Consider the following 16292-nt stretch of genomic DNA (forward strand, 5'->3'; position numbering starts at 1 on the left):
AACATACCTAAACACACCCCAAAATACCTCAAAATACCTAAACAAACATCCCAAATATATCTTCATAAAACACTTGAACACACACATGGCTACCCATCACTGAAACTCAGCCACCCATCTCTTAAACACAAGGGTATCCCATTTAAAACACCCATTCCTACACCTCCATTCCTGCCCATTCCAGCTCCAGTCAGCTTTTCCCCTATTCCTGTGCCTTCCAGTCAGTTCTGCCTTATTCCAGCACAATTCCAGTCTCTGCTGTATTCCTATTAAATTCCAGTCAGTTTTGGCCCATTTCCACCCATTCCTGTTAGATTTTCCTGTATTCCCAATCCATTCCAGTCTTGCTTCCCTTTATTTCCAGTCTGCTTAGCCCAATTCCAGCCCCATCTACCCCAATTCCAGTACCCCCCAATTTCTCCCCATCTCAGCCCATCACTGCTACACCCAACTTTAAAACACTGATCCAAACACCCGTTTAACTGCCCTCCCCAACCCTCACACACCCCTCAACACACACACACACACACACACACACAAAGATACCCATAAACACACCTAAAATATTTTAAAACACACAAAAAACACTAGATACACATCTAAACACACCCAAGACAGCTTCAGGCACACTCAAAACACCCCAAAATTTATCCAAAACACCACATAACTTACCCAGACACCCCCAGGACCCCCAAACACCCCACCATGCCTCTCTCAATCACCAGTCACCACCACCTCAGCCCCACCATCAACATGTACAGCAAGGAAGGCGCAGGGGACTCGGGCCCTGACAGACACCACACTGGGGACTACCTGGCACCCTTAGCTTCTGTAGATCTGTCCCGTGTCAACACCCCTGGCGGATCACCCTCCCCATGACCCGGCCATCACCCCGCCCTTGAGGACCCCAATTGGGAGCCCCCGTAGGACCAAGGGATGTTGCTGAGGTCACACCTGATTCCGGAATCTTGACACCCCTTCAAGATTCCGAGCCGTTTAACGAAGAGCCGCCTGACAGGTTTGTTTTGTGTGTGTGTGTAGGTTTGTACGGCTCCACTGGGTTGGGGAGTGTTGTTTGGGGAGGTGTGGTGTCAGCTGTTGTGTTCCAGAGAGGCTTGGTTCATGTTTGTGTAGGTTTGGTAAGTGTGTTTTTGCTTTATATATATATATCTTTGGTTTTTATCTTATTGTCTTATCTTCTTCTTCTTCTTCTTCTTCTATTTGCCTTTCTTCTTGTTCTTCTTCTTATTCATGTTTTTCTTGTTCTTATTCTTATTATTCTTCTCTTTCTGCCTCCTCCTTCTCCTTCCCCCTTCCTCCTCCTCCTCCTCCTCTGTCTTTTGTTATCCTCCTCCTCCTCCTCCTCCTCCTCCTCCTCCTCCTCCTCCTCCTCCTCCTCCTCCTCCTCCTCCTCCTCCTCCTCCTCCTCCTCCTCCTCCTCCTCCTCCTCTTTCCAGGTACTGCCTTGTGTTCCTGACCTTAGTTGTGCACGGAGTCTGAACACTGATGCCTTGGAATATGTTCATCACTGCCAAGAACGTATGTAGAGAGAGAGAGAGAGAGAGAGAGAGAGAGAGAGTTGTATTATCAATCATTCCCTATTCATTCTTTATTTCTTATTTTTGTTATTATTATTTTGTGTATCATTGAAGTGTATGTGTGTGTGTGTGAGAGAGAGAGAGAGAGACAGAATATTAAACTAATTTATCTTATTTGAATTACATATAAGGGGTGATTACATATTGGGGTGAGGGGGGGTGAGGGACACATCTGAGTTAGTGTGGGTGTGTTTGGGTGTGTTTGGAGGTGTGTGGTGGTGTCTGGGTGTGTGTGTGTGTGTGTTTGCGGGTGTGTGGTGGTGTCTGGGTGTGTGTGTGTGTGTTTGCGGGTGTGTGGTGGTGTCTGGGTGTATGTGTGTGTGTTTGCGGGTGTGTGGTGGTGTCTGGGTGTGTGTGGGTGTGTTTGGGGGTGTGTGGTGGTGTCTGGGTGTGTGTGTGTGTGTTTGCGGGTGTGTGGTGGTGTCTGGGTGTGTGTGTGTGTGTTTGCGGGTGTGTGGTGGTGTCTGGGTGTGTGTGGGTGTGTTTGGGGTTGTTCAGAGGTGTTTGGAAGTGTAAAGGAAATGAAGTTAATAATGACTAAGAAATGAAGGAATTACAGAGAGAGAGAGAGAGAGAGAGAGAGAGAGAGAGACATGTTTAGAAGAAGGAAGGAAGGAAGGAAGGAAAAAATTGAGAAACAGTAGAAAGAATTAATAAAAATATGAGAGAGAGAGAGAGAGAGAGAGAGAGAGAGAGAGAGAGAGAGAGAGAGAGAGAGAGAGAGAGAGAGAGTTACCTTTAATTACTATAGGGAAAAAGAAAATTAAGTTAGATTTTTAAAGATAATTATTTTTTTTTCTTCTTAATTAAGGGTGAACTAATCGTCTTCCTCCTCCTCCTCCTCCTTTTCTTCTTCCTCTTCTTCCTTCTCTTCCTTCTTCCCCTTCTACCTATTCACCTCTCACTCTCTCCTTTTTCCTCTTCCTCCTCCTTCATTTATCCATCTCTTACTGTCTATATCCTCCTCTTCCTCCTCCTCCTCCCATACTCCCATTCCTCCACCTATCATTTACCTCTTTCTCTCTTCTCCACCCCCTCCACCTCTTCCATCTACTCATCACCATTTCACTCCCAAACATCTTTCCACTAATTCTACTCATCTCCTCCACCTCTAAACCCATTCATCCATCTCTTTACTCTCTCTCTCTCTCTCTTTTCCACCTCTCCTCCACACAGGGGCAACCTGACGACTCATATTGTGTGGAGCATCCTGGTGGAGGTGGTGGTGTTTGTGGTGACGGTGGTGCTGGTCATGGTGGACTCCTCTGATTGGCCAGAAGTGTTCTTATGGATTGCTTCTGTTGTTATCTTGAATGGTGAGAGAGAGAGAGAGAGAGAGAGAGAGAGAGAGAGAGAGAGAGAGAGAGAGAGAGAGAGAGAGAGAGAGAGAGAGAGAGAGAGAGAGAGTGTGTGTTCCAAGTTTATCATTCTACTTTTTCTCAAGGATGTAATTGCAGAAATGTTGTTAATCTGTCACTGGAACCTTAAAAACACCCTTGAAAACCTGTGTTAGTTCAATGAGAGCCTTTTAAAAGAATGGTTCTCCTGTTAATAATATAGAAATGTTATTAATCTGTCTCTAGAACCTTAAAAACCCCCTTGAAAACCTGCATCACTTCAATTACAGCCTTTGGAAAGTAGTGGAGGTTCTCAAGAGTGTTTCTCCTGTTAATAATATAGAAATGTTATTAATCTGTCACTAGAACCTTAAAAACACCCTTGAAAACCTCCACCACTTCAACTAGAGAGAGAGAGAGAGAGAGAGAGAGAGAGAGAGAGAGAGAGAGAGAGAGAGAGAGAGAGAGAGAGATTCTAACTTAAACGTCTTTGATGATTGCAGAGGAAGACAGGAGGAGGAGGAGGAGGAGGAAGAGAAGGAGGAGGAGGAGGAGGATAAATAATTTAGTTTCTATCTGTTTTTTTCTTTATCTCTTCCTTATCTTCTCTCCTCCTCCTCCTCCTCCTCCTCATCACCATCACCAGTCCTGCTAACCCATTCCCCTCCCATTACAGTTGCCATTGGGATCTTCCAGAACACAGTGTATGGGACGGCTGCCCATCTCCCATTCAACTACACGGTGGCGGTGGTGCTGGACTCGGTAAGTGATGGGTGATGGGGAAGAAATGGGTGAAGAAATGGGTGACAGGGAGAAAATAATGTTTTTTTGTTTATTTATTTAATTTTTTTTTGATGGGTAAGGAATGGGTGGTGGAGAAAATAGCGTTTTATTTATTTATTCATTTATTTATCTTCTTCCTGACCTCTTCTCCACTCAAGTAAACTATATCATGTCCCACCAATTCTCTCTCTCTCTCTCTCTCTCTCTCTCTCTCTCTCTCTCTCTCTCTCTCTCTCTCTCTCTCTCTCTCTTGAAGTTTTCTATTATTTTCTCTCAAATTAAAGAGGGGTGGTGGAGTTTGACCTCTCTATACCTCACCTGCCTATCACTGAAACTTTTGAATGGAGTTTACTTTAGGAGATACTAGCAGGTTAGGTGGTCACAGATATACCTCTCCTAGCTGAATTTACCAAGTAATTGAAATAACTGTTTTCAGTATAGTCTCCCACACACACACAGACAAAATTAAGTCTTTAAAAATACGATATAATTGCTAATATCTTGTGTGGAGTAGGTAATGTAGGCTTCACACATAAACAAACTTGAGTCTTTAGAGAATAAGTTATAATTCCTAATATCTTGTGTGGGAAAATGTTTTGGATTCATTTTAATTAAGTCATCCTCACCCATAAAACAAAGTTGAGTTAGAGGATATGATAAACAGATTACATCAAGCATTTATCAGACTGAAATGTGTTAGGCTTCAATACTGTAAAATGTTTTGGGACCGTAAGTAAAGCAGATATGTAAAGCCAGGAGTGTTCTAGAGCAAACAGTTTTTATCTTAAGTACAGCCACTGGGATTATGTGTGTAATGAAGATTTGTAGACCAAGAAATTCCCCCATCCACCCAAATAAAAAAATAAAAAAGATTTATATAATTGGATTGGTTCATCATTAACACTGTCACTAAAGCATTACAAAATAAGAAAATGAAAAATTAATAATGGAAAAAATACGAAAAAGGCCAGAGATAAACACTAAAATAACAATAACAAAGAAAACATTTAAGCCCGCGGTCTCTTCCCCTTGTAAGTCACGTAGCGCAAGGTCAAGAATGGCTTGGCTTCAAAATGTGGCTTTTTTTTCCTGCTCCCTCCTTCAGCTGCACTTTTCCCGCGGTGAGTAGAAAGATTAAGGTTAAGGGAATGTACAGATGCCTCGGTGTGCACTTAAATAGAGGAATTGTGCAAATACAGAATAGATATTTGTTTCCATTTGGGATTCTGTTGGTTTCTTGAGATTAATGAAGTTTTTGTTAGGAATTTGTTACTATAAGTAGCATATCCCATCAATGCAAGCTCATGAAAGACTGTCTACATTTAAAACCTTAATTTCTTAATAACAGGCTGCTGTGACTTGTATAAGGTTATTAATTTGATACTGCATGGCAAGATGTGTAGCAATGGGTGATCTTTAACCCTTTCACTGTGACACAAAGCAATTAGCAGTGCCAGAAGCAATGTGTGGAGTCCTTATAAGCATAACTGTAACAGAAATTAATAACTGGGAACCCATTTTGACTAAGCCATAAGCCCAGTCATCCTGGGACCACATTCCTTCATGAGTGGCACCAGGTTAGGTGGTGGTAGTGGTGGTTAGGTTAGGTTAATGACTCCCTAGGGTGTGTGTGTGTGTGTGTGTGTGTGTGTGTTATATATATGCTTTTTTTTTATTTTTTATTTTTTTTTATTTTTTATTTTATTTTTTTTTTAGGGTGTGGTATAAAATTTCAGTTTAACAAAGTACATGCACTGTTGCTTTTTGTGTTCCTGTGCCCCAGTCAAGCTTGAGTAGCTGGCTTGAGAGAGAGAGAGAGATGAACCACTTTTCACATTCCTTGTCTAAGAATGTCTAAGAATTGTCTAAGAATGAGAATTAGAATATTATGAAAACAGGGCTTTGCTGAGGTCATTAACCTAAGCTAAACTACCTTCATTAAACTCCTTCATTAACCTCATTTAACCAAAAATGACCTAGCCTAATAAGTACTAATTTGCAAGTATTCACTAAGTTAACTTGTACCGGGAAGGTCTCGTGTCTCGGGTCACGGCAAAGGAACACTTCAAGGGAATATTCATGAGGTGTGTGTGTGTGTGTGTGTGTGTGTGTGTGTGTAATAATAATAATAATAATAATAATAATAATAATAATAATAATAAACGGTTTATTCTTTAGGCAGTCAACAAAGTGAAAATGTACATTGGTGGTGGGGAAATACTTGACATTAATCCTAAAGGTAAGTCTAATCTAGAAGAGACTATTGATTGATGGCTCGCACCATGGTGGGAATCGCACTGAGTCTGTACCGGTCCGTACGTGGCACCTTTAGGGGCGTCATCTTATTGTGGTGTCTGGTGGCACGAGTAGGCCGAGGCGCGTCAGGCGGCAGCATGTTTCTGAGACGTGTGTGTGTGTGTGTGTGTGTGTGTGTGTGTGTGTGTGTGTGTGTGTGTGAGAGAGTGAGAGAGAGCTTATTTTCTTGTTAGGTGAGGTGAGTGTAGGTTAGGTTAGGTTAGGTTCAAGGAAATATTCATGAGGTGTGTGTGTGTGTGTGTGTGTGTGTGTGTGTGTGTGTGTGTGTGTGTGTGTGTGAGAGAGAGAGAGGTTGTTTTGTTGTTATGTGAGGTGAGTGTAGGTAGGTGTTATGCAGACTGTATATTGAAATATTTCAAGGCAGCTGTGTTATTAATATGCATTGAATACACATTGACACATTGATATGGTGTTATTTGGGAGGGACTAAAGGGCATTTTAATATAATTTTAATGTTAATTTATGGGTGCAGCTAACTAAGGTTTTGTACGTTGGAGAGTGTCGGGCTGCATTCATATCCTGTGTGGTGCCTCACCTTGCATTGTACTCATATTCATTCCAGACAAATAGCCAACCTTTGAACAAGAAATAACGGGTTCAAGCTTGAAAAATTTAGGTTTAGGAAGGAGATAGGAAAAAATTGGTTCTCAAATCGAGTGGTAGATGAGTGGAACGGACTCAGTAATCATGTAGTTAGTGGTAGGACACTAGAGAGCTTTAAGAGAAGATTAGACAAGTTTATGGATGGGGATAACAGATGGAAATAGGTAGGAGTGTTTCATACAGGGACTGCCACGTGTAAGCCTGCTCCCTTCTTGCAGCTTCCCTTATTTCTTATGTTCTTATGTTCTTATGTGATTGTATGGATGGCATATGAATTATTTAATGATCATCAATGTGATTTTCAGACACACTTCAGTCACAAGATGAATGCAGTCAGCTACAGCATGACATAGACAAGCTATAGACAGTTGAGAGAGGAAGAAGTCAGTGGCACCCTCACCTCAGACAAGACAAAGCTAACAATTGATAATGAAAGGTGACATTATTCTCTTTAAAGGACTCTATTATTATTGTACCCATGAAAGCTGTTCTATTTTTTATTTATTTCTCTGTATTATAAGTATTTTGTATGTAAACTCCGATCACAATCTCATATCTTTATCTTGTCCTATCACTCCAATCCCTCCTCAGGATCCCCCTAAGTGAAGGTGCCTCTGGTGTTTTGCCTCTGCTAGTTGGGGGGACCTGAGGAGGTATTTTGCTGATTTTCCTTGGAATGACTACTGCTTCCATGTCAGAGAGCCATCTTTGTGTGCTGAGCGCATAACAGAGGTGATAGTGTCTGGCATGGAGGCGTACATTCCTCACTCTTTTTCTTGCCCTAAACCTTCTAAACCTTGGTTTAACACAGCTTGTTCTCGTGCTATACATGATAGAGAGGTGGCCCACAAAAGGTACTTAAGCCTTCCATCACCAGAATCTCATGCACTTTATATTTCTGGCTGGAACCATGCCAAGTCTGTTCTCCAACTAGCCAAAAACTCCTTCATTAACAGAAAATGTCAAAACCTTTCAAGATCTAACTCCCCTCGTGATTTCTGGCATCTAGCCAAAAATATCTCCAATAACTTTGCTTCTTCTTCTTTCCCTCCTCTATTTCAACCAGATGGCACCACTGCTATCACATCTATTTCTAAAGCTGAACTCTTTGCTCAAACCTTTGCTAAAAACTCTACCTTGGAGGATTCTGGGCTTGTTCCTCCCTCTCCTCCACCCTCTGACTACTTCATGCCACCTATTAAAATTCTTTGCAATGATGTCTTCCATGCCCTCGCTGGCCTAAACCCTCGAAAGGCTTATGGACCTGATGGGGTCCCTCCTATTGTTCTCCGAAACTGTGCCTCCGTGCTTGCACCTTGCCTAGTCAAACTCTTTCAGCTCTGTCTGTCAACATCTACCTTTCCTTCTTGCTGGAAGTTTGCCTACATTCAACCTGTTCCTAAAAAGGGTGACCGTTCTAATCCCTCAAACTACCGTCCTATTGCTTTAATTTCCTGCCTATCTAAAGTTTTTGAATCTATCCTCAACAGGGAGATTCTTAAACATCTATCACTTCACAACCTTCTATCTGATCACCAGTATGGGTTCCGTCAAGGCCGCTCTACTGGTGATCTTCTGGCTTTCCTTACTGAGTCTTGGTCATCCTCTTTTAGAGATTTTGGTGAAACTTTTCCTGTTGCCTTGGACATATCAAAAGCTTTTGATAGAGTCTGGCACAAAGCTTTGATCTCCAAACTACCCTCCTACGGTTTCTATCCTTCTCTCTGTAACTTCATCTCAAGTTTCCTTTCTGACCGTTCTATTGCTGCTGTGGTAGACAGTCACTGTTCTTCTCCTAAATCTATTAACAGTGGTGTTCCTCAGCGTTCTGTCACCCACTCTCTTCTTATTATTCATTAATGATCTTCTAAACCAAACTTCTTGTCCTATCCACTCCTACGCTGATGATACCACCCTGCACTTTTCCACGTCTTTTCATAGACTTGCAACCCTTCAGGAGGTAAACATATCACGCAGGGAAGCCACAGAACGCCTGACTTCTGATCTTTCCAAAATTTCTGATTGGGGCAGAGCAAACTTGGTATTGTTCAGTGCCTCAAAAACTCAATTCCTCCATCTATCAACTCAACACAACCTTCCAGACAACTATCCCCTCTTCTTCAATGACACTCAACTGTCCCCTCTTCTACACTGAATATCCTTGGTCTGCCCTTTACTTATAATCTGAACTGGAAACTTCACATCTCATCTCTAGCTAAAACAGCTTCTATGAAGTTAGGTGGTCTGAGACGTCTCCTCCAGTTTTTCTAACCCCCCCAGCTGCTAACTCTGTACAAGGGCCTTATCCGTCCATGTATGGAGTATGCTTCACATGTCTGGGGGGGTTTCACACATACTGCTCTTCTAGACAGGGTGGAATCAAAAGCTTTTCATCTCATCAACTCCTCTCCTCTAACTGACTGTCTTCAGCCTCTCTCTCACCGCCATAATGTTGCATATCTAGCTGTCTTTTACTGCTATTTTCATAGTAGTAGTAGTAGTAGTAGTAGTAGTAGTAGTAGTAGCTCTGGGAAGATGCCAGGCAGGAATGGGAGAGGGCCTAAAGAGGAGAGGTGGTGCTTGCTTTCCTGGAACACAAACAGCTGGAGTGAGGGAAAGTGGAGGGATTGTGGTGTCCTTCCTACATAAAAAAAAAAAAAAAGAAAAAAAAGGTTGACACAAATGTAAAAATATTAATAATGCATACATGTACTAAGGCTGTTTTCCACAAAAATGGTAATGATAAAAAAAATAGTAATAATAAAAATGATGGTAATACAGTCATCTCTCATTATTCACGGCTTCAGTGTCCACACTTTCACTTTTACATGGATTGCTGCTGACCACAGATTCAAATAACTCCTTTTTTTCTTTCTGAGTTAAATGATAAAATGTTTGTAAGCATGTACATGTTGTTAAGGGAGGCTGTAATACTTTGCAGCGGTGCCTGAGAAGCGATGCCTTCACCCACGCAGTTTTCACCACGATGGAGGAGTGCCCACACTTCCAGGACCTTACTGTTAAGAGGTTCCTGAAGACCCTACTTGAGCACAACCGCCGAGACATTCTCTCCAAGCTGGAGAAGTTTGTGCGCCTGAGTGAGTCGCTTCAGTGTCTTGGCGAACATAACAACATGAGAACATGAGGGGAGCTGCAAGGAGCCATCAGGCCTGCACATGGCACTTCCTCAATTGAATGTGTCTACCTATTTCTACTTATCCCTATCCCTAGATTTGTGTATCTTCTTTTAAAATCTCCCTAGTGACTCAGCACTAACAACCTGATTACTGAGTCTGTTCTTTTCATCCACCACTCTTTGAGAATTAGTTCCTTGCACTCTGCTGCTTTGACTGGCCACTACTGCATGAGCCTGTCTTGACTCCCTGACATCTCAGTCACTTGATTCAAATGTCTGATTAATTAGTTATAATAAATCAATTGGAAGTTTGTTTGATAAGACTGTGGGCCTGTGTAGCCATGGAAGATATTGACTATTGAAATCTTGAGAACACTGTGTTGAAATCTGTCACATTATTCACAGAGCCAGGGAGTGATGCTGCTAAGACCTTCACTGTCTATCCAGAGGGATCCGCAGGTGCTGGTGGTGGAATCTTGCTTGGACAGTGTGCCTGTAACACACAGGCACATTTCTCCAAAAGGTGACACATTATCTTTCAGAATGGCTTCACTCCTGCAAAACAACTGTGTACTTTTCTCTCACAAATCCACACACAGCAGGAACATTTTCCTAAGAGGATGCTGTTCTTATGTGTTGCAGTGCTGTGTCTCTCACTTTCAACAAGCTCTAGTGGAAGTTAAGGGGAGTTTCAATAGTGTTTTTATGGTTTGATTGACTGAACATTGGTGACATTCCTCAGGTTGACGCTGTGCTGCCGGTACTGTCGCCTCAGCTTCTGCGTCAGATTCAGAACAGAGACTTCAGCAGAGAGATTCAGAACAGAGACTTCAGCAGAGAGAGTGAGTGGGAGAAACGCTACAACTGCTTTGCCCACTCGATGATGCTAGACCAGCATGTGGAGTACGGGAGCAAGAATGGGTTCTGCCGTGCCGTTTGTCCTGCCAGATTCCCGGAGGAGGTTGGTGATGCCTCCACTTGCATGTCTTTTCTGTATTTTGTATAGACCTGTTTGTATTTTACAGGATTAAGTCAAGTTCTGTTTGGATGTATGTGACCAGCTGTGCTGTGTCTGACTGTCCTTTTCCACTAGGGACTGATGGGGCTAAGAGTGTGAATGATGTCTGTGTGTGTGTGTGTGTGTGTGTGTGTGTGTGTGTGTGTGTGTGTGTGTGTGTGTGTGTGTGTGTGTGTGTGTGTGTGTGTGTGTGTGTGGGATTGCCAGCTTTTTTTTTTTTTTTTTTTTTTTTTTTTTTTTTTTTTTTTTTTTTTTTTTTTTAATGTATGAGTGACACTGGCCAAGGGCAACAAAAATCTTATAAAAATATGCCCACTGAAATGTCAGTCCCATAAAAGGGTCAAAGCAGTGGTCAAAAATTGATGGATAAGTGTCTTGAAACCTCCCTCTTGAAGGAATTCAAGTCATAGGAAGGTGGAAATACAGAAGCAGGCAGGGAGTTCCAGAGTTTACCAGAGAAAGGGATGAATGATTGAGAATACTGGTTAACTCTTGCATTAGAGAGGTGGACAGAATAGGGGTGAGAGAAAGAAGAAAGTCTTGTGCAGCGAGGCCGTGGAAGGAGGGGAGGCATGCAGTTAGCAAGATCAGAAGAGCAGTTAGCATGAAAATAGCGGGAGAAGACAGCTAGATATGCAACATTGCGGCGGTGAGAGAGGGGCTGAAGACAGTCAGTTAGAGGAGAGGAGTTGATGAGACGAAAAGCTTTTGATTCCACCCTGTCTAGAAGAGCAGTATGAGTGGAACCCCCCAGACATGTGAAGCATACTCCATACATGGATGGATAAGGCCCTTGTACAGAGTTAGCAGCTGGGGGGGTGAGAAAACTGGCGGAGACGTCTCAGAACACCTAACTTCATAGATGCTGTTTTAGCTAGAGATGAGATGTGAAGTTTCCAGTTCAGATTATAAGTAAAGGACAGACCGAGGATGTTCAGTGTAGAAGAGGGGACAGTTGAGTGTCATTGAAGAAGAGGGGATAGTTGTCTGGAAGGTTGTGTCGAGTTGATAGATGGAGGAATTGAGTTTTTGAGGCATTGAACAATACCAAGTTTGCTCTGCCCCAATCAGAAATTTTGGAAAGATCAGAAGTCAGGCGTTCTGTGGCTTCCCTGCGTGATATGTTTACCTCCTGAAGGGTTGCACGTCTATGAAAAGACGTGGAAAAGTGCAGGGTGGTATCATCAGAGTAGGAGTGGATAAGACAAGAAGTTTGGTTTAGAAGATCATTAATGAATAATAAGAAGAGAGTGGGTGACAGAACGCTGAGGAACACCACTGTTAATAGATTTAGGAGAAGAACAGTGACTGTCTACCACAGCAGCAATAGAACGGTCAGAAAGGAAACTTGAGATGAAGTTACAGAGAGAAGGATAGAAACCGTAGGAGGGTAGTTTGGAAATGCAAGCTTTGTGCCAGACTATCAGAAGCTTTTGATATGTCCAAGGCAACAGCAAAAGTTTCACCAAAATCTCTAAAAGAGGATGATGACCAAGACTCAGTAAGGAAAGCCAGAAGATCACCAGTAGAGCAGCCTTGATGGACCCTAATACTGGCGATCAGATAGAAGAAGGCTGTGAAGTGATAGATGTTTAAGAATATTCCTGTTGAGGGTAGATTAAAAACTTTAGATAGGCAGGAAATTAAAGCAATAGAACTGTTCTTTGAGGAATTAAAACTACTACTACTGCTACTACTACTACTACTACTACTACTACTACTACTACTACTACTACTACTACTACTACTACTACTACTACTACTACTACTACTGCTTCTACTCATATCTTTCCTGACCCCCAGACCAACATTTGCTGTGTATAAATGGCACAGTTTGCTGCTTTAATTCTTTTCATTTCTTGAAGGTGCATATCAGTGTATTCTGTCGTGCCTCCCATGCTGTGTAATAATGCTGCAGTGTTTGTTGACTGTGTTTTCCCTCAGGTGACAGAGAAGAGACCTTGGGAGACTTCTGTAAATGAGGAGCAACAAGCACATCTGACTGGAGCCTTTCAGGAACCAACAGTCAGGTGAATACTGTGTTGTGTTAGTACAGTTGAGGTCCTCTGTCTGTAACTTGTGTGCTCTGAAGATGCAATACTCAGTTTTTGAATCCTTGACACTGATAATAACAGTCAAGCATAGTGGGAGATGTCTTTCCCACATTGCCCTGCTTGTTTCCCGCTTGCTACAGCTTAATTCTTCTCATAAGAGTGTTGTGATTGTGGTTGTTCAAGAAGGGATCAGTAATTGTCAGACAGGAAGAAAGATGGGAAGATCAGAAGCAGCCGTCACACAGTTAGTTGGCAAAGGCTTCTCAGTGGTTGGAACAGCTGTTACTCTGTTACCCTGCAACTCCCAAGCCTCTTCTGACTAAAAGAAGGTGCAGCAAATCAGTTTTTACAATGCATCAGCTTACTATTCTTGTATCTGCCTTCCTTTATCACCAAGAGCCTTTCTTTCTCTTGGGAGTGACAGCTATGCCTAGTGCGCCAGTACAGTCTCTGTTACCCTGCAACTCCCAAGCCTCTTCTGACTAAAAGAAGGTGCAGCAAATCAGTTTTTACAATGCAACAGCTTACTATTTTTGTATCTGCCTTTGTCATGGCTTTTGTATCATACCTTTGTCATAGCTTTCGCTGCTGATCTTGCTGTCTCCCTTCCAGTCTCACAAGTAGCAAGCCCTCTCAAACAAGGGCCATCACAGCACTCTTCTCTTTGTTAAGCTTGCCAGGACCCGTTATAATGTAAGAATTAAATGTGAGCCGTGGAATGAGAAGGTGCTGGTAAGGGGGGGACAGGCAGGGAAGCACAGGAGAGACATCCCTCTCTGCTGTGTCTGGCAGTCCCTCTGTGACTAAAAGACAACATGGCATCCTCAGGGCATGGGTGACAATTTGCTACTTTTTGAACACTGAAGCCTTTGTTCTGTGGGTGTGCTGTCATGTTTTTACACTTTGATATTCTTTGTGGCCATTGTAAAGCCACATTGAAGGTAGGTGTAAACCTTGATGCCAACCCCAAGTTGTCCCATTTGATAAATCCACATAAAAATATTAAAAAAACTGGGAAAATGAAATCTGCAGCACTTTCAGTCCCAGGAATTTTGGACAGGGGAATTTCAGCTGTATATAGCATTGTTGGGAGTGTGATAAATGATGAGGTGATGATGGATGGGGTTTTTTCTGAAGGAATTGGAGGAGGGGAGGCAGGCATGCACTTATTAAGATTACAAGAGCAGTAACATTGAAAATAAAGGCATAAGATTGCAAGAGGAGCAACAGATAGCTGGATAATTGCATGTTAGGAGCTCCTGTTAATAATAGGTGTGAGTCTTGATTAACCTAACAAGGAATGATTTCAGTGTGAATGAGTGTGAAATAAGAGGAGAGGATGTGTAGCTCAGGTATTGTGGTGTGTGCATGTGAAAAAGGTATTTGGTTGAAGAGAAATAGATATGGAAGAGTTGTGGGGGTGTTTCAGAATTGTCTGAGCCATCTGATAGGCCAGGAAAGGGAGTGAAGAGTTCGTGGAAAGTAAAGTCTGCGTGAGTGTGGAATATAGCGTGTGAGTGATGCAGAATAAGCAATTTGCATTACTTTTTTTTGCAGAACTTTGTCTTCTTCTGCCAGCACACATACTGTCTGTGCAATCAAGGCTGTGTGATGGTGGTGCCCCATTGCGGGGTCTGATGTGTCTACAGCTAGTGCTGGGTGTGTCCTCTCTGCCTGGTACTGCAGGCTAATGTGTTTGCCTGCTTCAGTGCAAATCTTGCAAGCCAGATCTACCAGCTGTCTCTAGTGTAGTGTCTAGGATGCTTTAAATTTGTGTTTTTATGTATAGTATGAGATAAAATTACAACAATGTGGTCGTGTAAGTTATTTGCATTTTGTAAGTTATTTTGATGGTAAACAATTCATGCCCTCAGGTCAAAAAAGAAAATCAGGATTGGCCAAAAATAGTCAAAGTTTAAGGTGAGACTTGCACATAGAAGCCCTGTCCAAGCGACTCTGGTGGGATGGGGCTTCTATGTGCCAGCCTCATCTTAAACTTAGACTATTTTGGGCCGACGTGACTTTTAAAGTGTTATAGCGTGAAAAAAAACATGTATAATAACCAAGACATTCCCACTCACTTTGTTAGTTGAATGGCCAGTCTGGTGTATTAACAACAGACACATTCTCCCCTTTGCCTCATTAAAAACAAAAGAGCATTGGTTCTTGGAAAAATTAAGATTTGAATACTATATGATACCTGATTGTAACCCTCTATAGTAACAACAGATTTTTTGTTTATTTTTTACTTTTTTACTTTGAACTTACTTTAAAACTGTCAATTTTGCTGTCCACATTTCTATATGATATTTGATATGATGATATAATGTTAACCATAGGAAAATAGGGAAGTTGCAGGCAGCCATTAGCCCTTAACATGACAATCCCTGTATGATTTTTGTTGCCCTTGGCCAGTGTCCTTCCTACATTAAAAAAAAATAAAAGAGATATGCCTACCTATTTCCACTCATTATCTCCTTCCACAAGTTTTTGTGTAGTTAACCATAGAACCAAGTTATAAAACATTCTTTGTCCACATTTTCTATACTATATAACTCTATAGGTGTTTATTAAATTTCTCTCTCTCTCTCTCTCTCTCTCTCTCTCTCTCTCTCTCTCTCTCTCTCTCTCTCTCTCTCTCTCTCTCTCTCTCTCTCTCCTATTTTCAAGGATATAAATTTTCAACATCCTTCATCTCTTCATAGGTCGACTTATTCAACTCTGGGACCTTCTTAATGACTGTTTTTTGTACTTTTTCTAATTTTATAATATTTCTCTTTATATGAGGAGACCACACACACCACTGCCACCTATTCCAATCTTGGTCTTATCATGGAAATCAACTTTTTTTTTTATCATTCCTTCATCTAAATGAGAATGCCATTCTTATTCTTTTTTAACAAATTCATTGTGTTTCCAGTAATTTTATCAGTGTGTCTGTCTGGAGTCAAATGCTGCTCATCTCTATCTGTGGAATTTGTGATATATTACAGATCTAAAGCTGCTGGATCTGTCCAGGAACAATGGATCAAGAACATCTAAAGCAAAGATCACATGGATTACTCCCAAAGAATGAAAGCTTTGCTTTAAGTTTTACTTTGCTCAGTTCATGGTTGACTTGCACCACTAAAACATTTTCTTTTAGAATGTAAAGGTTATGAAAATATAAGAAATTAATTCGATTTACAATCAATTTATCAAAACAAAAGAAATAACAGCAGAAACATTACTTTCAATGATCAAAGATTTAAACATATACAAGAGAAAAAAAAATGCATCAAGATTATCTGGAAAATGATCTACAAATGAACACAGGAATTGCAACATGAGTAGAGAAAGCAGCAGCAAAGACTTATCCCACACCTACTACTGAACTCAACTGTCACATGATAAAGTATTGCCAAATTTTTCCTGGTCATTGTGCTATTGCTCCTAAAGATATGTTCT

At 41.6% G+C, this 16292-nt stretch overlaps 2 protein-coding genes across 2 annotated transcripts in view; both read left to right on the forward strand.

Moving 5' to 3' along the window:
* Positions 1 to 4717: 4717 nt before the first annotated feature.
* LOC135098962 (uncharacterized) lies at positions 4718 to 15301 on the forward strand. The gene is made up of 7 exons (XM_064001404.1): positions 4718 to 4839; positions 6943 to 7073; positions 9579 to 9735; positions 10179 to 10296; positions 10516 to 10734; positions 12736 to 12821; positions 14403 to 15301. The coding sequence occupies exons 3-5, from the start codon at positions 9624 to 9626 to the stop codon at positions 10655 to 10657; spliced, it is 372 nt and encodes a 123-aa protein (XP_063857474.1). The 5' UTR covers positions 4718 to 4839; positions 6943 to 7073; positions 9579 to 9623; the 3' UTR covers positions 10658 to 10734; positions 12736 to 12821; positions 14403 to 15301.
* A 701-nt stretch (positions 15302 to 16002) lies between these two features.
* LOC135098960 (uncharacterized) overlaps positions 16003 to 16292 on the forward strand; it is a 24633-nt gene continuing 24343 nt past the window's right edge. Inside the window, exon 1 of the mRNA XM_064001402.1 lies at positions 16003 to 16292. This exon is cut by the window's right edge and continues 855 nt beyond it. The gene's annotated coding sequence lies outside the window, so the exon portion shown is untranslated.

Source organism: Scylla paramamosain, unplaced genomic scaffold (genome assembly GCF_035594125.1).
Source record: "Scylla paramamosain isolate STU-SP2022 unplaced genomic scaffold, ASM3559412v1 Contig95, whole genome shotgun sequence".
Lineage (NCBI taxonomy): Eukaryota > Metazoa > Arthropoda > Malacostraca > Decapoda > Portunidae > Scylla > Scylla paramamosain.

Bases quoted from the DNA above. Each gene is read 5' to 3' on its own strand.
- LOC135098962 (XM_064001404.1), top strand. From the start codon at position 9,624: ATGGAGGAGTGCCCACACTTCCAGGACCTTACTGTTAAGAGGTTCCTG. The intron at 9,736-10,178 runs GTGAGTCGCTTC...CATTATTCACAG, and splicing joins GGAGAAGTTTGTGCGCCTGA to AGCCAGGGAGTGATGCTGCT. The intron at 10,297-10,515 runs GTGACACATTAT...GACATTCCTCAG, and splicing joins CAGGCACATTTCTCCAAAAG to GTTGACGCTGTGCTGCCGGT.